Source organism: Typopeltis vanoorti, chromosome 1 (genome assembly GCF_054136105.1).
Source record: "Typopeltis vanoorti isolate ZY-2024b chromosome 1, IOZ_Tvanoo_1.0, whole genome shotgun sequence".
NCBI lineage: Eukaryota > Metazoa > Arthropoda > Arachnida > Uropygi > Thelyphonidae > Typopeltis > Typopeltis vanoorti.
The window spans coordinates 132,369,550-132,391,994 of NC_143549.1; the positions used below are offsets into that span (position 1 = coordinate 132,369,550).

The 22,445-nt window shown below is 35.3% G+C and overlaps 1 protein-coding gene across 1 annotated transcript in view; it reads right to left on the reverse strand.

Moving 5' to 3' along the window:
• The window catches only part of LOC150110436 (uncharacterized), a 286,950-nt gene that overhangs the window by 164,725 nt on the left and 99,780 nt on the right, over positions 1 to 22,445 (reverse strand). The window contains exons 3-4 of the mRNA XM_090398515.1: positions 14,479 to 14,728; positions 14,210 to 14,248 (exon numbers count right to left, since the gene is read on the reverse strand). Coding sequence (XP_090254641.1) covers positions 14,210 to 14,248; positions 14,479 to 14,728 — 289 coding nt within the window. The remainder of the gene's footprint in view (positions 1 to 14,209; positions 14,249 to 14,478; positions 14,729 to 22,445) is intronic.

Genomic DNA, 22,445 nt, shown 5'->3' on the forward strand with positions numbered 1-22,445 from the left:
GTAAGATAGAGTCGCAACACATCATCAACAACATCCAGCCTGTTCCTATATTTTTTTTTTAAAGCAGTTAAAGATGAAAAACTACTTTCACATAAACAAGTTGTTAAGAAAGGTAACAAATATTTGACTGCAATTTTTTGACAAAGTCGGATATTCCTTCTGCATTCCAATCCAATCCAAGAACTATTCAATGACTCTTTGGAATGAATGCTTTTTAAACTATTGTCATAAGATATCTCAATCAACTCTTCTTTATTGGACAATGGAAGCTTACATTGTTCAAAATCAAATGTGAAGGTATCTTGAATCCATTCTTGTGTTTCATCGGGAGTGGAAAATACTGGCTTATAAGAGTTTTAAGATTGCTTAAGTGAACAATTATTTGTTGTCTGATGTCTTCAAAGTTCTGCAATTGTTTGCTCATTTTCTTTAAGAAATGAATCTACTTGCTGAAATTAGTCACAGCTGTCCTTTTTAATTCCATTTTCCCAGAGATATTTTTTTTTTACCATTGCCTCTGTTTTCTTCTCAACATAAAAGATATGCAATGATAAGTTCCAAATATTCATTTTTTCAAAATTATCAGCTAAATATGCTAACCTTAGAAGCCATTCTAAGTCTTGTAGTCTCAAAGAAAGTTGAAACTTGTCATCGATGAAAAAAAAGCCATACTTCATTGTGGAATTCAAATAAATGGCAAAGAACATTTCCTCATGACAACCAACTACTTCTGCGTGAAGCAGCAATATCTTATGAAGGCTACCCATTTCTTCACATCATCAAATTCCTGCCATGTACCCTCAAGGGGTGTACAGGATATGAGAGTACTACATGAAAATTTTACATCATTACTAACTTCCTATCTACAATTTTCCTCCAAATCAGTCTGTTACTTGTCAAGACTCCAACATTATCAGATCTTATATTTCTATTGTCTAAGGCACTTTGTACAGTATCAATCCACCTATATCTCAGTCTTCCTCTGGGTTGTTTTCCTGCAAACCTGGCAGAGAACACTTGTTTTGCTAATCTTTCCTTGTCCATTCTATTTAAGTGACGATACCACCTGAGATTAGCTCTGCTAACACATTCCTGGATGCTGACAATGACAAGTTCTTTCCTAATATCCTCGTTTTTAAGATAATATTGCCATTGATGCAATCTGTTCACGCCTCTAATCTTTCTCAGGACTCTCATATCTGCGGTCTCTAGTCTTTGGTCAAGTGTTTTACTTCTGACCCAGCTCTCAGATCCATAAGTTAAAACTGGTTTGAACACTGTCTTGTATACAGCTAATTTAGTGTTCCGACTAATTTCTCTCTTATTCCATATGGATTTATTCAATTGACTTCCTACCATACCAGCTTTGTTGATTCTGTTGTCTATTTCCATATTTAATTTACCATCTTCACTAAAAATCCTGCCTAAGTAGCTAAAATGTTTTACTTGTTCCACAGGTTCTCCATTCACAACGCAGTTGACATTTTCAACGATTCTGCCTATTTTCATTGTCTTTTAATTGCTGACCTTCATACCATATCTATTACAACAGTTATTCAATTTAGTCAGGGAATCTTGCAGACTTTAAGCAGATTTATTTAGAAGTATAGCATCATCTGCATAAAGCAAAGAGCTGACATTAACATCTCCAATTTTGATACCTTGTTTAATGCCACTTTCCTTCATAATGTGATCCATATAGATAATGAATAACAGAGGGGATAATGTACATCCTTGTCTCACACCAGATTTAACATTAAACCATCTTCCTGTACTTCCTTCAATTCTAACTGCTGACTTACAACTCAAATAAAGATTAGTATTGCTTGATATAATGCCCCTTTAACACCGTATAACTGTAGCGTATTGAATAGCTTCCCTCTTGGCACTGTGTCATATGCCTTTTCCAGATCGACAAAACTTAAATACAGATCTGTGTTATATTCCCATGCTTTCTCAACTATTTGTTGTAAAGTGAAGATCTGATTCTGATAGCCTCTATTTGGCCTGAATCCAGCTTGTTCTTCACCAAGCTTTTCTTCCACAATTCTTCTCAACCGTTTCTATCACTATCAACAATAACATAGTCAATGAGACTTTTCTTATTCCTTGCCTCTTCTCTTCATGTGAATTTGTGCACATTTTTATGTTGGAACATGGTGTTAGTAATAACCAGTCCATGCCCTGAGCAGAAATCCAACATGTATTTGCCATTATTATTAGCTTTGTTCTTTTCTCCAAATTTTCCCAAAATATTTTTGTATGTCTGATAATCATTTCCTACTCTGCTATTTAGATCCCCAACAATGACCAACTTTTCTTTTTTCATTGTGTCAGTGGCTTTCTCTAAAGCATCAAAAAATTCCTCCACCTACCTTAGTAGAACCTTCTGTGGGGCCATAGGCACAAATAAGTTTCATTGTCCAGTTCCCCATTCTCATACTTGCCCACATCACTCTACTTGAGACTGCCTGCCATCAAGAAGATTAGCCTCATATTTAGTGTTGAATACTATGGCTACTCCTTCTTTTCCTTGATTGTTATTGCCTGAATATAAAATTTTGTATTTATTACTCAGAAAGATCTAACCAGTTTTTGTGTCGATCACCCCTATTATGTCGATCTGGTACTTATCTAATTCCTCAGCTAGCTCCATTTCTTTGCCATTCAGGCTTCTTATGTTAATAGTACCTCTTCTTATGTAATACTTCTTATGTAATAGATTTTTCAGATTTGTTCCAATAGCTGACTTTTCACTGTTCGTCCCTAGTTCCCTGGCAAAAACAATGGGGACCTTGTTTAACTGGGTGATGCCCCAGCCGACATGAAATTTTGTCATGTTGTACCATCATTTTGTATTTTGGTTTAAGTCAATAAGAATACAATTTGGTAGGCTAAATCCCAAATTGCCAGCCCATCCTCGTTCGTTCAGTATCCAAGTAGATACCCAACAGGATGCACCACGAGAAGGTGAGGATTGGACATTAGGTCAGAAGCCCTGTTCAGTTCTCCACATTCCTTTAAAGGCTATGTGGAGGTCTCCTCTCAGTTATATAGCTTTGACCCTTAAGCACCCCCCATTTCTTCACAGATAATTGGGAAAAAAAAAGTCAAGACTTCAATGGTTGAGTTTTGATGAAATTAACCCTTTGTACACTTTCATCCAGAACCCTTTTTAAATCATCAGGGAGAACTTTAGCTATCAGTACTTTACGGCAAAGACAACAATGAGTGAACTTGCATTCTGGTGCAACTTGTTTTATACGACCTGCTGGTCCTGTGATATAACCACTCATTGCTTTTGCTCCATCAGTACATGCAGAAATACAATTTTTCTATTCACAGTTGTTTTCAGAAAAAAATGAATCAATCATATTAAAAATAACCTCACACGTAGTAGAAGTTTCAAGAGATTTACAAAATAAAATATCTTCGAATATTGCATTCTGGAATTTTACACGCACAAAAACAAGTAATTGAGCTAGCCCAGCTATGTCTGTTGACTCATCCACTTGTATGGCAAACTATGAGCTACGAGCTTCCTTGACAAAGGAATAGTTCTGACAAGGTTTGCCACTTTGTGACCAAACATACAAGAAGCTATTTCTTGAACTGCTGGAAAAATGAGTGACTCACCTATTGTGAGCCTTTCTGGGTTTGGCAATTTGAAGGCTTACTTTGTAAGACAATTTAAGTGCACTTTCATTTTCTTCTGTACCAGAAAAATGCTTAATTATGGTTTTCTACTACTCAAGCCTTCCAAAAGACATTCAAAATAGCTTAAGGGCTTATTTTTTAAATGCTCATGTTTTGTTTCAAAGTGTCACCATAAAAGAAATCATTTCACAGAATTTTGTGACAGGACTTCAGAGCAAACGTGCTATGGATTTGGTTCTACTAAATTTCCTGTCTCTGTAAAGCCAAACTGCAAATGATTCATGATGTTTATGTTTTTTAATTTTTTTTTATCACTTGACTGTTTAACATTTAATGTTCTTTTAGTTACTAGTGAATCTGACTTTATTCCATAGGATGATGACATAGTTGTAGATATAGAAGCAATTGGCTCCAGCTCCATTTTGCTTTTCCATGTTTCTCCATTTATCCATGTTTCAAGGCACTTTAGAAATATGTTCATTTAACTTCACAGTAAACTGAAGACTGAAAAAGTCGAGACTTCAATGGTCGGGTTTTGATGAAATTAACCATTTGTACACTTTCATCCAGAACCAAAAATAACTAAGTACAGCAAGTGAAATAAATCAACAATAAATACATACAGCAGTAAGAAGACACATTCACTCACTTAGAATGGATGTTTTGACTGGGAAAATCAGCTGTTTTGGGTAGGTTTGGCTCTCAGGTAGGGAAGGAAGAGGGAGGATTGACAAACGCAGATAGACATGAACTACAGTGCCACGCTACATCACTCAGTTCTCTGAAATTAATCAGTATCAGTATTGCCAACTTAGTGACTTTGTTACTAGATATAGCAACTTTTGAGCTCTCACGGCATACCCCCTGCCCCCATCGAGAATCTCTAGTTTAGTGCATTAAAGCATGGGCATTTCCATATTCTTGCTGACAAGAGATAAATAACAGCTGTTAATGAAACAATCTAGTGGCCACAGAAATAGTGAGAATGAATGAACAAAGATAGGCACAGTTGCATTTCTCAAAGTGTCTCAAGTGTAATAAACAGTGTAGAAAATGTACGTTAAAGATACCAAGCTATTTTAATTATAAACCTAGTTTTAATTGGGGTGTGATATTTATAATATTAATGCAAATAAATCAGAAATGGCAATAGTTGTAACTTGTTTTGGATTACAGCTATTGCCATTAGTTGTTTTTAACATTTACTCTGTTTTAGCTCAGTGGATGTGGCGTTTGCATACCACAGCGCTTGGCCGCACAAAGGAAGACTTGTTTCGAGTCTAGTCAGCGACTAGAGGAAATTTTTCTAAGCCTTTTTTTGACCGGTTCCTGAGTTAGTCGATCTCTGGCACAGGCAAGCTGGTTTTTCCTCCCGGAAACTCGGGTTTTTTTGTCCTGTAAACTCAAGAATATCGACCGTAGAACCCACGTTATTTCAGACATTAAATATATTGTGTTAGGGTTAGGGACCATGAGATGGCGGCACATTTGAGTAGTCTCTCTCTTCACTGCGTACTGCTTAATTAGTGATAGCCTTGGGCCATCTATCTCTGATTGGGTACCAGTGGAGATTGAACTGCCCACTCAGTCTCCAAAAGTTAGATAGGTCTAAATGGCCTCGCCTACTCCCGTATACAGGAATAAAAAGGCGTTAGCTGATTTTTTTTTTTTTTTTACCTAGTTTTAATCAATTTCCCAAGTAAGCAAACAGACAAGTAAGTCAAGTTTGCGCCTGCAAGTAGTGCAAGTCTGGGTGACCCGCACATAGTGCAAGCATTAGGCAACTCGTAGTAAAGGTGGAATAAGCTCTGATTGCTATTCTCGGTATTTACCCTTAATGCAAAGCACATCTCCTTGAGGAGATGTATGATGCTATGCATTAATGGCAAGCAGCCACTACCCAGACCGGTTTCAACCTTTATTGAGGTCTCATCAGTGGGAACCAGGCTTAGAAATAACAAGGTATAAGTAATATAGAGCTTATAAATATTTTACTAAAACAAGTTACCATAAGGTGCTTTGACCTTATTAAATAAAAATCTCAGGATGAGAGATAGATATAGAAAGTTTTTCACCATGGGTATAATATAAATTAAAGATACCAAGCTATTTTAATTATAAACCTGGTTTTAATCCATTTCCCAAATATGCAAACAGACAAGTAAGTCAAGTTTGCGCCTGCAAGTAGTGCAAGTCTGGCAACTTGTGGTAAAGGTGGAATAAGCTCTGATCACTATTCTTGGTATTTACTCTTAATGCAAAGCACATCTCCTTGAGGAGATGTACGATGCTATGCATTAAAGGCAAGGGGTCACTGCTCAGACCGATTTTGACCTTTATGGAGGTCTCATCAGTGGGAGCCATGCTTACAAATACCAAGGTTTAAGTAATACAGAGCTTATAAATATTTTACCAAAACAAGTTACCATAAGGTGCTTTGACCTTATTAAATATTTAAATTATTAAAATTATTAAATTATTAAAATTATTAAAATTATTAAAATTATTAAAATATTTAAATTATTAAAATTATTAAAATATTAAATATTTATAAGCTCTGTGTTACTTAAACCTTGGTATTTCTAAGCCTGGCTCCCACTGATGAGACCTCAATAAAGGTCGAAACTGGTCTGGATAGTGGCCCCTTGCCTTTAATTCATAGCATCATACATCATAAATATATCTCCTCAAGGAGATGTACTTTACATTAAGAGTAAATACCAAGAATAGTGATCAGAGCTTATTCCACCTTTACCATGAGTTGCACTACGTGCGGGTCACCCAGACTTGCACTACTTGCAGGAGCAAACTTGACTTACTTGTCTGTTTGCTTACTTGGGAAATAGATTAAAACCAGGTTTATAATTAAAATAGCTCAGTATCTTTAATATATATTATAACCCAAGGTAAAAAACTTTCTACATCTATCTCTCATCCTGAGATTTGTATTTAATAAGGTCAAAGCTCCTTATGGTAACTTGTTTTGGTAAAATATTTATAAGCTCTGTATTATTTAAACCTTGGTATTTCTAAGCCTGGCTCCCGCTGATGAGACCTCAATAGAGGTTGAAACCGGTCTGGGTAGAGACCCCTTGCCTTTAATGCATAGCATCATACATCTCCTCAAGGAGATGTGCTTTGCATTAAGGGTAAATACCAAGAATAGTGATCAGAGCTTATTCCACCATACCACGAGTTGCCTAAGACTTGCACTGCATGCAGGTCGCAAAGACTTGCACTACTTACAGGTGCAAACTTGACTTACTTGTCTATTTGCTTACTTGGGAAATGGATTAAAACCAGGTTTATAATTAAAATAGCTCAGTATCTTTAATATATATTATAACCCAAGGTAAAAAACTTTCTACATCTATCTCTCATCCTGAGATTTGTATTTAATAAGGTCAAAGCTCCTTATGGTAACTTTTTGGTAAAATATTTATAAGCTCTGTATTACTTAAACTTTGGTATTTCTAAGCCCGCCTCCCACTGATGAGACCTCAATAAAGGTCGAAACCGGTCTGGGTAGTGGCCCCCTTGCCTTTAATGCATAGCATCATATGCTATTAATGCAAAGCACATCTTCTCAAGGAGATGTGCTTTGCATTAAAGGTAAATACCAAGAATAGTGATCAGAGCTTATTCCTCCTTTACCACGAGTTGCCTAAGACTTGCACTACTTGCAGGAGCAAACTTGACTTACTTGTCTGTTTGCTTACTTGGGAAATGGATTAAAACCAGGTTTATAATTAAAATAGCTCGCTATCTTTAATGTGTATTATACCCAAGGTAAAAAACTTTCTACGGTGTAGAAAATGGAAAGCACCGAATGTGTAAACTACTCAGTAATGTAATATAATAATAATAAAATTACTATGGCAAGAAAAGTTGATCATCCAATGGACCAGGATGCTATGTTAAATTCTGATGAATTTTACCTACCATCCTGGTTGATTAAATTATTGACATATAACTACAAGGATATATCTCCTCCAAGATGTACAGGACAAGTGGGGGGGGGGACACTTTGCTCCACTTCTTTGTTCTCTTTTGCATCTAGTACTTCATTGTGATGTTTGTGTAGCACTCTCCATTCTCTACAATTGTATGTAAAGGAGTGAAGATTTGTATATCAATACCAACTTAAAAAAAAAAAAAAACTGTAGTATAAGATAGAAAAGCCATGCTAGGCCTAAATCCTTGATATGCATGATGATGATGAAGATAGAAAGGTCAAAAGGCAACAAAAGGAGGTAATAGTCAATATTTTTAAAGAAAAAATGATTTACTCCACATAAGGCAAAAAAAAAAAAGCTCAAGGCCAGGCCACACATAAAATTTCTAAAATTTATACTTATATAAATATTCAAAGAAAACACCGTAACTCAATTTACTTTCAACATGCAAGTTGCAAGATACTTGATCAACACATACCATTTACAAAATCTTATTCAAAATACTATTATTATTATTATTATTATTTGACATCTCCAGGGAGTCCAAAGACTCATCGAGGGAGAGTGTGCCAACAGCATCGAACGATTGAACCCCTTCAAACTACTAACCGCTCTCAAACTTGCTTAACTTTTTGCGTGAGCCATTAGTAGCAGAGGCGCTACCAATCGACCAACCTTTGCTGGCTCTATATGACTGAATGCTATGCAGAAATCTGAATGCTTGCTTTGTTTGAATTTTTTAACCACTAGATAAATGATATCTGCTGACAGTGGATGCAGCTATTCCCAATATTGAATGCATCACATGTAGAAAATAATCATTATACTGATGAACTAGATGATCAGTATAGTAATCAACTAGTCACTCCAACTACAGTGTATGCCAATACGTCAATAGTTGTTGACACTCTTACGATAATACATAGTACCATACAAACAATTTTATATTCATCACAAAACACAAAAAACAACAATTTCTCATTAGTGAGGAAGGCATTATTTCATATAAATTATCAAATTAAATACATAAACAAATGGAAAATAAGTCTCAAGTTAGATAAATGTGAACAACCCTATCATAATAAATTATACTTGATATGAAATTACATTCTTGTTTGATCCTTTACCATGTGTGAGCAAAGTTTGCACATGAAGTTATCCTCACAACTTGTATATGGAGGCTGTTGACTTCAAATCAATTGAATTGGTATCCCATAGTGCAAAACACTTCCTTTTGGACATGCATATTGCTATCCATTGTGGATCACTAGTCAGAATGGTAACCTTTATTGAGGTCTCATCAGTGGGAAAAAGAGTCTGGAGAATACCAAGCTGGAATTAATGTATATCACTTTATGATTAAAATATTCTGGATCAGTGGTAGTTGTAGGATGTTTTTTTAATTAGTCAAAGTTGTTTAAATTGGTTACAAGCAACTGTCAAGATACTTCACATGCAAACTTTGTTAGCTTACTTGAATAAAGGATGAAACAAGAATATATTTTCATGTCAACTATAATTTACATTGTAATCAAGTGGAAAAAATTTTCTACAACTATCTCTGTTTCAGAATATTTGAATAAAAGATGATATATTTTCCATATATAAGTAATAAAAAGATGTATGATTGTTGCATTAACTCAACCTTGTATCTTCCGAGATCTGGTTCCCACTGACATTTCTATATGTTTATTTGGGAGCTGCCCTGGAAAAGCTCCTCTGTTCTGTGTGGGCAGTAGACATTTGCATACTGCAGGCTTCTCTGCTGCTATGTGGAGCCAATGCTGGGCACAGTATTTTGGGCAGAATTAAGAGACACTACTGAGATGTTTAGGAGCTTGTTTAATCTGAGTGAGATACTGACTTTTTTTAAGGTAACTCATGAGTTTTTACAATCTTGACGATAATAAATTAATGAAATCCTTAATAAAGATCAAAATCAGTCTAAGTGGTGACCCTTCCCATAATGCATAGCAATATGTATGTTCAAAAAGAAGTGTGCTTTGCATTATGGGATACTAAGGCAAATGATGTGAAGTCAACAGCTTCCATATGTATAAGTTGCCTAGTCAAGAAGATACATCCATTGCAAACTGTTTGCTCATATTTGAATAAAGGATTAAACAAAAATATAATTTCTTACCAAGTGTAATTTAATTTGTAACCAAGTGAAAAAAATTTCTACAATCTCTTCATGATAAATTCAAAATGGTTACAAGGTTAATATAATCAAATTCCATACACAAAAGTAGTCCAATTTCTTGCCAAGAACATACCTTCCAACATATATTACATTAAAATAAGTACTGGGATATCTAGAATGAAACTTTCAAATGTATGTTTATCACTATGTGGCTTATACTGCTATATAAGATAAGTAATATACTCTAGAGATGAATGTACATCCTTGTACTATCAATGACAAATGAAGAAATAATGTATTTTGAAAGGGATGTTATCACTGATCATTATCCTACCCATTTGTATTTGTAAAAGACTTCAACATCTAAACAGCTAAGTGAAAAAGCTTCCATAGCTCATCTCTAATCCAGAGAATTTTAATAATAAGGAGCGACACCTTTTGGCAACTGGCATATGGAAATATGACTTCTCCATTACTTCAACCTTAGTATCAAGTACTCAGACTAAGGTGGAAGGAATATGAAATTCAATAAATAAAAGTCGAAACCAATCATAGTGACTCTTCCCCTAATGCATAGAATTATACATGTCTGCAAGGATGTGCGCTTTGCATTATGTGATACTAAGGTAAGTGATGAGAACTTATACCACCTTTGCCACAAGTTGCCCCAGTCCTGAAAATACTTCAGGCGCAAACTTTGTTTGCATACTTGGATAAAGGATTAAACCGAATATATAATCAATAGTAATCAACATTAATCAGCCAAAGGAGCTGCTACTTTAGCTACTTCAGAAAGATCCAGGAAATGATAGCAACTACCAAAAGGTGTTTGAAAGGGTAGTAATGAGATCTCAGTAGTCCAACACAAACAATCAACCAAGAGTTCAAGAAGAGGAGATATGACAAAAACTGAAACTCCTAAAAGGATTTTATAGACTAGACAGAGAAATTTTTCAACGGATAGTAGGAGAGGAGAAAAGATAGTATTATCATTGTCATTCTTGGAAAATGAGTAACAAATAGGATGCAAGGATCAGCGATTTTGAATAGCGGTGAATGTGTAAAACATTACAAGGGAGTTGCACTGTGACAAGTGCCAGCTGGTGAAAATTTTAAGTGGGGGTGCTGCACATACAGAACAAGAAAAATAATTCATTTTTTCCTAATCAGTAACCAATTAAAATGAGAAACAATATCATTTCAAGGCTTGCTGGAACAACCTGGGGTTATGGTGCAGAAGTCTTAAGGTTGTCTGTACTAGCCCTCGCATTCTCTATAGCAGAATATTGTGCCCCTGTCTGGGAAAGAAGTGCACACACACACTAACATTATAGACACTCAGCTAAACTCTACCATGCGCATAATTAGTGGGACAGTGAGAAGCACCCTTCTCTCCTGGCTGCCTGTCCTATCTAACATTGCTCCACCAAACATATGGAGAAGAAGCCTCGATTAAAGAATTCAATAAAGCAATGAGCAACCCACTCCTGCCCCTGCACCAAACTCTCATAAATCCAACTAGTCTTTGCCTAAAATCTAGAAAGCCTTTCTGGTCCATGGACGAACTCTCTTCAGCTGCCCTGCCATCAACACCTGACATGTGGAGAGGATACTGGTCCAACAAACTGTTTCCTGGTAGAAGATCCCTGTGCTCTGCAGCCTGGTTTTGCTCTTCCTAGGAAGATTTGGTCATCAATCAACAAGATCAGAACTAACCAAGGCAGATGTGGCTATACTACATAAATGGGGGATGCTAGACCACCCTTATCTTATTGTGATTGTTCTCCCATGGCTCAGACGATTACTTATATTGTGAACGACTGTTCAAGGCACCAATTTCACAGTGGTGGTCTACAAGACATCCACAAGGTGACAGATGAGGCCTTGGATTGGCTTTCCAGACTGGACATTGACCTGTAGCTGTTCTGTATTCCTTTCGCCATAAGAATATATAAAATAAGTAAATTTACATATTCGAGAATTGTAAATTAATGTAAATACAGTAAAACCCCTTTTTTACACTTTTCAGGGGACTGATGGGAAAAAGTGCAAATAGCAGGAAAGTGTAAATAGCAAGAAATGTAAAAAAACATTAAAAAAAGGCTAAAAGATGACTTACTGCTAGTATGTGAGTCTACATACTAGATTACAAAATTTAATAACTGAAAATAAATGAATTTACAATGTACTTACATTTATCTATTTAAAAAAATCTTTAATTGTTGATTGTTTTTGCTTTTTTTTTTTTTTTTTTGACTTAGCTCCAGATTGCTTTGCATTGAGTTCAATACTTGACCTGTTTTTTTATTATCATGTTCAAAGTGGACACAGAGAGTCCAAGATCTTATGCTAAATGCACACATGTTCCGGCATGCCAATTTACATATCGCAGAATTGTCATCTTTTCTTCTACCGAAATACATTTTCTGTCTTTTTTCTCCATGTTACTAACATGGATAATCCACCACTGCAACTTGAAAGCAACTTTCACACGCTAAATTACGTTGCAGAAATTCTGCAATATCAATTCGTACTGTGATTGAAAAATCACAGTATTGCTCATCACTACAGTACTGCTGCATGTGCACAAGTCACCGTGATGGCAGAAATGAAACTACAGCCGAAAGCAAAGCCACCTAAGAACAGAAATGAGCAGATTTCCGCTGAAATCAATTCAAAAATCGGTATTACCACTGAGAAAAAAAAATGCAAATCACGGGAAATAATGTCCACATCAAGTTGTTAATGGCAGGAAAACAATACATTGTGAGAATAGGCCTTAAGACGGGACCAACAGAAAATGACGTAAATGACAGGAAAACGTAAATTGCGGGAACGTAAAAACGGGGTTTTACTGTATGTAAATTTACATACATACATACATACATGCTGCCCAAGGCACCAATTTCACAGTGGTGGTCTACAGGACATCCACAAGGTGACAGGTGAGGCCTTGGATTGGCTTTCCAGACTGGACATTGACCTGTAGCTGTTCTGTATTCCTTTTGCCATAAGAATAAATAAAATAAGTAAATTTACATACTTCGAGAATTTTGAGACTTGTCGATATTCATTTGCATTTGTCACTGCACGTAATAAGTGAATCCGACACTGCTCAACGAGCAGTGTCGCTACAGATAAATTGTATGCTTGTATGCGTTATTTCTGTGAGATATGAAACTTTTATTATTGGTGTGCATTTGTGGTGAGGGTGAAATATTTTTGGCAAAAATATTTCACCCTCACCATGAACACACACCAATGCAGTGACAAGTGCAAACAAATATTGGCGAGTCTAGTCTCAACTGACGGAACGTGATAATTCTGAAGTGCATTTGTTTCGTAATCTAAAGCCTTAATTGAACAATTCCAATTATTAACTATTCAATCAATGTCGAAACATAAGCTGTAACCTTTAACATGTTGTATTGTATTTATATAATGTTGTAAGCATTGTTATTATTTTTAAACACAAAAATAATTTTTTTCCTTGGGGATGCTGCAGTGTTGCAGTGCTTATGTACAAGCTGCCACTGACTGGACAGTGTTGCCTGCCCATAATCTTACAATTCTCTGAATAAAACATTTGTAATTTTTTTGTTGTTGTTGTTCATTATCAGTAAGAATAACAACTTGTTAGTTTAATTTTTAAAATGTAAACTCCTGATAGCATCATTAATAAGAATGATGAAACACTGTATGTACTATTAGAGCTATATTCTTTTCAGTAAGCATTATTAATCAAGAATACAATAATGGAAATGCAGTAAACTCTTACTGTGGTAATCTCTTAAGGACCAAAGAAAGAGCCTGTTATAGTGCTTGTTTGCTATAGTGAATTTCCTTTACAAAAGCATTGTGTCTAAGAAGCTTTGCAGTAATTTGTTATAATGGTCTGCAGTGATAGTTAATTGTATAACAATCGCTATAGCAATCACTGTGTGAGAATGAACACCTAATGTTCAAAAAGTACGGTATTTATCAAATTTACATACAATTGTATTTAGGGTATACATTTATTTTCCAGTATAACACAAATAATACTGCTACAGATAACCTGATTAGTAAAATAATTTTGTGAGAATAGTTTTCTTATAGTATAGAATGAAATATTAAAATGTGTTTAGTGCTGAATAAATACCTTACTATATATTTTTAATGTTTTAAAGTTTCAAATGCCTTAACAATGAGCAAGTTTTATATATAAGTCAAACTCATTAACTACTTGTCAGGAATTCTTACTGTACATATATAATAATAAGAATAGTAAAGCATCAAACCCTAAGGAATTCATAAAAGCAACCATCCACTGTAGGGGCCCATAAAAATTTGATAATGTTCCTAGTACAATGATTTGCTGAAATTATTTCTCTATTACTATATCCATTTTAGATATGCACATTCTTATCAATCACAAATTAGGATAACAAAATGAAATTTTAGTTCTACCTACCACTGTATTTGTGTGCTCAAAAGGATTCAGTGTTTCAGCCTGCAAAGATAGAAAACACAATATATGTTTTGTAAACTGGAACATTATACTATGGAACAAATTTTTTTTTTTTTTTACAATTTGTTTCAATTGAGACTAACTATTCTTACAAAAGTAAAAATCTGTTAAAATAAAGAGTCAAAAGGCTTCTGTAAAAATCTGTAATATTTCAAGCTTTTATTTAAAAAAAAAAAAAAAAAAAAAGTTGTAACTTCTATACAAATTATTACCTCTTGTATAATTGTTTTTAGTCTAAACAGCAAAGTTTTGACACCATTTAAGTCTTGACAAAGCAGTCTATAAGAAGATGCATCCAGTTTAATACTACCATCATCTGATTCAGTGATGCTCATAGGACGAGGAGGACGAAGTGGGAGACTAACTGATCGATTCCTCAAATCTATTACTCTCCCAGAAGCTGATAATTTTCCTTTCACACTTCCAGAGGATGACACAGAAGCCTTTCGCGATAAGGAAACTCTGGAGATTAAAAATAAAGAAACAAAAAAAGACAAAATTTAATTTAAAAGAAAAATCATAAAAAAGGTATATTTTAAATTCTGTTATCAATTCTTAGTTAAACAAAATCCTAAATTTTTAGGAAAAAATTCTAAATACCATATTTGTCAAGGTATAAGATGCACTTTTTTCCTTTGAAAATAGGTCTGAAAAACAGGGTGTGTCTTATACGCCGATACTCACTTTTTTATTACTTTCATTTCTGGAAATTTTCTCTGTTCCAAGTTACGCTATTTCTTTCTTGCGGTGTGTGAGAGCATTCCAGTTACGTAGAGTTTAGTGGATGCGCATGCGCTGTCATTGAGGATCACAGCTGTATGTTTAGAAAGTTCGTTTAAACTTTCCAATTGTTGTTGCAGTTGTTGTGAACAGTGATAAATTTCTACCATTAAATTTTCTCTAAATTTCTTGACAAATTATGGTTGAAAAACGTCGGGATTGTTACAATATTGCATACAAGCTACCTGCGATTGTGTATGCTAAAGAACATGGAAACAAAGCTGCAGAGAGGCATTTCGGATCACCCCCAACTGAGAAAATGATAAGAACTTGGCGGAATCAGGAAGAGGATCTAAAAAAAAAAAGCAACTCACAGTAAACATAACATAACATACGAAGTGGAACTGCAAAATGGCCAGAACTTGGGGCAGAACTGAATACTTGGATTTTAGACCACAGAAAAGTGGGACTTTCAGTGTCTACAAAAATGATTATTCATCAAGCGAAAGTGATAGCCACTAACAGTGGGATCATCAACTTTACTGGATCAACATCATGGTGTTCAAGATTCATGAAGAGAAATCAGGTATGTATGCAGACAAAAACAAAAATATCACAAAAGATGTCAGCTGAATATGAAGAAAAAAATTATTGAATTTCATTGATTAGTCATTAATGCAAGGAAATGAGAAAATTTTGAATTTGAGCAAATAGGAACATGGACGAGGTTCCGCTGACTTTTGATGTGTCCTCAAAAAAACTCACTACATGGTTGTTTTATTCTGCTGTGCTGATGGGACAAAATTGGCGCCACTATTGATTTTTAAAAGGAAGACGCTACCCAAAGAAAAACTGCTTAAAGGAATGTTTGTACACGCTCACGCAAAAGGCTGGATGGATAGAGGAGGAATGAAGTTATAGATAGATAAAATTTGGTCTAGGCACCCTGGTGGACTGTTGAAGAAGTCTGCTCTGCTAGTATGGAATCAGTTTTGTTCTCACAGAACAGAAGATGTTAAAAATAAACTCAAGGAATTGAAAACTCAGTTAGCTGTAATTCCAGGAGGTCCAACTAGTCAGCTTCAACCTTTAGATGTCTGTATTAATAAACCATTTAAGGGATTTATGAAGGAGAAGTGGAACAGCTGGATGCAGTCTTCAGATTTTGAGGTTAAACCATCAGGAAGAAGCCTAGCATTTTGCAAGTGGGTCAAAGCTTCATGGGATGCTGTGAAAACTGAGACAGTGGTAAATCATTTAAGAAGTGTGAGATTAGTAATGCACTGGATGGTACAGAGGACAATTTGTTGTATGAGGACTCAGATTCTGATTTAGAAGAGGTTTCAAGTGTCTCTTCATTTAGCTCTGGAGATGAATTTCTGGGTTTTGATGAAGAAGATTAAAAGGTGAGTACTCCTTCCTAGTTAGATTAGGTATTTGCTGAAAGTAGACCTACTTATTATTATTACTTTATATTTGAAATACTGTAAATTCATTATAATATTCAGTAATAAAGTTTTTTTCCTAAAAAATGTGTACAAAAAGGGGGTGCGTCTTATACACCAGCAAATACAGTACATAACGTTAAAATTAAATTAAGAATAAAAATTTACACTGGGGAAAAAATTTATTATAAGCACAATTTTCAGCCACATTTCATGACTATTCTCAATGGACATATGAAAAGAGATAAATTAAATCAGAAATAACAGCTGAAATTGAAGTGCATATCATAATGCATAATAATAACTGCAGCAGGAGAATTCTATCTATAAACTATCGAATTCTAATAATTCAAGGAAACAAAAAAAAAAATAAAATAAAAAATAAATCACAAAAATCAGGGGCATTACCAAGGATGACCCTTCCAAAACAAAGAAAGCTTCCTGCAATCATTTTTTTTTTATTACAGTCATTCAATGACTCCTCAAAGGCTCACTTTAGTGAGTACAGCAATAGCAAACCTGAGATACCTGATGCTGAACCATGCTTTATTTCATGTAATATACATCTGTTATATTATATGTAGACTGGTCCCTACTCTTCTTTTTTTTTTTTTTACCTTTCTTTCCTTTTTTCTTGTTCCTTCCATTCAATCTTTCCTATTTTACTTTTCTTTATCTACTGTAGTGGGAGTCTGCCTTCTCTCCCAGGTATTTGCATTCTATTTTGTCAAGAAAATCTTATGAACAGAGGCTTAAGTTATTGTGATTTAGTGCTGAAATATGGGCCATCCAAGTCAGAAGGCACTGAAATGGCTACTGGGGAAGAGCAGAGAGAAACTTCCAATGAAGTTAACAAGAATGATGAAGCTGGATCAAAGCCTTCTGGAAGTTCAACTTGATATATTTCATCTGATGTAACATGGACATCAGTCTTTCTCCCTGAGAAATACTTCATGATTTGAAACAAGAATTATAAGAACAAGACATGTCAAGTTAAAAATGCCAAGCAATTTTATAAACTTGGTTTAAATCCTTTTTCCCAAGTAAGCAAAAAAGCAGGTAAGTCAAGTTTGCACCTGAAGTATTTTCAGGTCTGAGGCAACTCATGGTAAAGGTGGAGTAAGCTCTGATCACCTTCCTTAGTATCTCCCATAATGCAAAGCACATCTCCTTGGGACATGTAATGATGCTATCCATTAATGGAAGTGCCACTAGCCAGACCGGTTTTGACCTTTATTGAGGTCAGTGGGAGTCAGACCCTGAGATGGCAAGGTTAAAGTAATGCAGAACTTATAAATTTTATGTATATTTAGAACCTTAACAAAAATGTTGTGAAAGGTGGTCAAAAATCAGCTAATAATTTTTTTTTTCTCCAATGTAATTTATTCTGTCCTTTTTGAATTGTCTCGAGTCTTTTTAGTGAGTTTAGGTTCAACTGAGAGGGTTACTGGCCTCCTGCAGTCTAGCTTGATGGTGGGGGCTGCCACCTTAAGGTCATCAAGCTTGCCTTGGTTAGTGGTTATTAAAGGAAAATGAAATTCCCCTTAGCCCTCAATTACTCCAATAGTGTCAGGGGAGAGTGAAGGAGCCCCCCTCCCCCTCCAGAGGTAGAAGAAGTTAGGATAATAAAGATTATACTATCGTGTCCTCTTCTAGAGGGATCAAGACAAAAAACAAGACAGGAAAGAAGTATGGCTAAAAGAGTGAAGGAGGCCATACTTGCCTCAGGTACCCCCCCCCGGGGGTGCGCCAAGCCCGTACTTGCAATTGCAAGCCCTTGGGAATGGACAATATTTTCAAAAAATGGAGAGAAGTAAATACATGTGGCTTCCAAATCGATCGACATGCAAAAATAAATACACTACTCTTTGCTGACGATCAGATCATCTTTGAAAAGACTGAAGATGAACTACAGAAATCAATTTATAATTTAAATAATATTATACAACAGTATGGCCTAGAAAAGTCAACAGAGAAAACTAAAGTCGTGGCTTTTTATGGAAATAACCTGTCAGAAGTAAAATATTAATAAATAATAAAATAATTGAACAAGTTAATAATTTCAAATACCTAGGCTGTAAACTGTCTTACATAAATGAAATAGATATTGATTTTAAGATGACAAACTTTATAAAAATCATTGGAGTAATTAACAGAACCTTTAAACCTAACTACATACAGAAACACACAAGACTCAGAGTCTACAAAACAACAGCCAAACCTACACTATTATATGGAAGTGAGATCTGGACCTTTGGAGAAAGAGACGTACAGAGAATTCAGACAGTAGAAATGAAATTCCTTAGGAAAACAGAAAAACCTACTCTATTAGATAAAAAAAGAAATAGTGGAATAATTAAAAATCTCAAAATCAATCCCATAACAAACTCAATGATCAAATATAGGAAAAACTGGCTAGACCATATAGCAAGAATGCAGAGAGAAAGACTACCAAAAAAGATCTTAACATATAATCCTAGAGGAACAAGGAATAGGGGACGTCGAAAAAGAAGATGAACTGACTCCGGAACAGGCCACGTGGATAGGAAGACAACAACGATGACATAATTTATTCATAATTTCACAGACCAACTGAAGGCACTGCAACAGTATCACCTATTTCTTTGACTTTGACAAACTATTACATGGTACATTTTGAAAAACACATTAACATCTTTTTTTATTAATCCTCTACTTGGCTTCAATATGTTGATGAGGTATTAGCCATTTGGAACTTTTTCTTTTCTGAGCTGGAGAAAATCAATTTCAGATCATCTTAGAATTAAATTTAAATTCAAATCAAGTAGAAGCCAACAAGCACCTTCCATTTCTGGATGTTATTATCTTGTGAAAACTTAATGACAGTCTACAGTTCTCTGTATACAGAAAAAGTAACAAACACTGGAATGTATATTGATGCCGCATCACATCATCATCTGTCTCAAAAGTTCAAATCTTTAGTATTGGATTGGCAAATAAGTTCGTTCGGTTTTTCAGAGTGGAATGAAACACATTTTATTTAATATATATAATACATACTAGTCAGTTATATATTGACCATCTTTATCAATGACTTCCTGCCATCTGTTCACCAACTTCATTATGCCATGTTCATAAAACTCCTTGGGTTTACTGGAAAAAAACTGAACCAGGTGTCATTTGACAGTCTCCTCATTAATGAAGGTTTTCCCATTCAGAGAATTCTACAATGATCAGAATAAGTGGAAGGTGCCAGGTGTGACGATTACGGAGGATGCGGCAAAACATTCCAGCCAAGATGTAACAATTTACTCCAGTTGTTAACGATGTGTGGGATCTGGGGCGTTGTCATGGTGAAAGACAACTCCTTTCCGATTTGCCAATTCAGGACGTTTTGCGCTAATTGCGTGGGCCAGTCGTGTTAACTGTGAGCAATAGACAGTTGAATCAATCATTCTGCCTGACGGTAACACCTCGTAGTGGACAACACCTTTATAATCCCACCACATAGAGCATGATCTTCTTGGGTGCAATCCCGCTTTCGAGGTTGTTTGCGGCGGTTCGCTCTTGTGCCCCCCATGATCTTTTACGTACCACGTTATCGTACATGACCCATTTTTCATCTCCCATAATCATCCACTTCAAAAATGGGTCGTTTTCTTGGCGACATCGCAGCAAATCACAGATGGATATGTGAGCAGTCATATTGGCTTCAGTCAATTCATGCGCCACCCAAACATTGAGTTTTGAAACATATCCCAGCTTGTGCAAATGGTTTTTAATGCTTGTATGGGATATGTTCAGTACTACAGCAAAGCCCGACCGAGTTTGATTCAGTACTCGAATCAAACTTGGTCGGGCGACCAGCACGAGGCGCATCACTGGCATCAAAATCTCCATTACCAGCAAATTATGCTGGTAATGTATGTTATTTCCTTCCATTTCTAAAAATATGTTACACACATGCAACTGAAGTAGGCCGAACGAAAATTCACTGAAAGGTTATGTGAAATGTCGCCTTTCAACTGCGCAATAGCGACAGGCGAAGCGGCGTAAACTTGTACTAATTCATAAACCGAACAAACTTATTTGCCAACCCAATACATCATGCACACCTTTTATATGCACGATGGATGCACATAAAATGTGTATGTGCTCATGTGGCCTTTCTTATTATGGGCACACCGGTCCATCTAATCAGACTGGTTTAGAAGAACAAAGATCATATTCTGCACCACAAGTCTGAAATACAATGGAAAAAATAGCCAGAATTCTAAAGAAATGTAATATCTGCACACAGTTTTCTAGCCCCCAAATCTAACTAGGTACCTTTATCTGCTCCACTAAGAATCAAATCCTCCTCCCTGTCTCAGTTCCTGGAGTTCCCTGTTCCTTGCAGGAACAGGGAACAACCTACTAAGGACAGACAGGAAGTTCAGCCACCATCTGCAGAGAACATAAAAAATACAACTACAATCTGCAGCAACTGAGTCTCATAGACCAAGCTGTATATATGACTGATAGAATCTATTGGAAGAAAACCAGCATAGTCTATTACAACAAATTGAGGACACAGAGAAAAAGACTGTTTTTTGAATCTGCAGCTGCCCTCAGAAATTAGTCTAACCTGAATAAATCATCATCATCATAACACTAATTACGGGTATAGACAGTGGTGAGCTATGGAAATTTTAATAAAGGGCTCGCATTGTCGAGCCAAAAAAAAAAAGGCCTAACTTAGCCCATATTGCGACTTTGTAGAGCTTCTGACAGATATGATAATTCCTGTAGGATATCAATCATTAATGCTAGATCTTTTAAAAATTCCAAATTGAGAAGTCGGTTTAAAAAGTAGTTACATTTATCATTCGATACAAAATGCTTGCATAAAGCTGGGTAATTTCTCCACAAAGCAAGAGCCATTTGTAAACTGCAAGCTGCCCTTGTGGTCTCCAAACACACGGCCGATATTTAAAATTTCGATACCAAGGTCTTTTGCAATCGTATTTAATTCTCGTTGATTTTTTGGTGATTGATGATAAAAAGTATATAATTTATCCATAAATATTTCAAAATGATTTATTTCTTTAATGTTTTTTAACGAATCGTCTAATGCTAAGTGTAAACGATGAGCACAATGCCAAATCACAACTTTGGGAAATTTTTGTAGAAGTTTGATTGGAACACCTGATTTGTTTCCTAACATTACACTAACTCCATCAGAACAAAATACAATGAAATGATTTTTATATAGTTATCTGAAAATCCATATGAATTTAGAGTAGCAATTATATAGTAGCATGTATACATTCCACGGATATTAGTGGTATTTTCAAGTTTTACAAGATTATTAAACAAGAAGAACAATGGGCTCGCAAATTTGAGAAAAATTTAACAAAGGGCTCCAGCGAGCCCTTTATAGTTCACCACTGGATAATGAGACCGGAACAGATCATATTGGTCTGTTCCGGTCTCATTATCCATTCAATATCCTTTTTTGAGGTCAATCCTGCCTTCTCTTTCCAATGGGCATATATTTTAGTATTTGTTTAGGATGCTGGGTGTCGGCCATTCGGTTCATATATTCAATCCATTTTTGTTTATAGTTTAGTTTTTCTTCTATTGATTTTGTTTTTTAGTTCCTTTAAAATGTATTCGTTCCTTTTTTGATCTAATGATGTGTATTTTGCAGTTCTTCTCATGAATCTCATTTCACTTGTTTTTATTCTTTGTTTATTGGCCAAATTTCACTGCCATATAATGATGTGGGCACTGCTAAAGTATTGTATATTTTCAAGCGTGTTTCTTTTTGTACTATATTTGGGTTGAGTGTTCTTTTATCAGGCCTATAATCTGTAAAAATTTTGAAGTTTTTAATTTTATGTCTTTTTCTCCTTCATATGATATTTCACATCCAAGATAACTGAAAGTATTTACCTGTTCTATTATTTTATTATTAATAACTATTTTGCTTCTAACTGGAGTTTGTCCACAAAATGCCATTGTTTTAGTTTTATCTATGGAAATTTTCATTC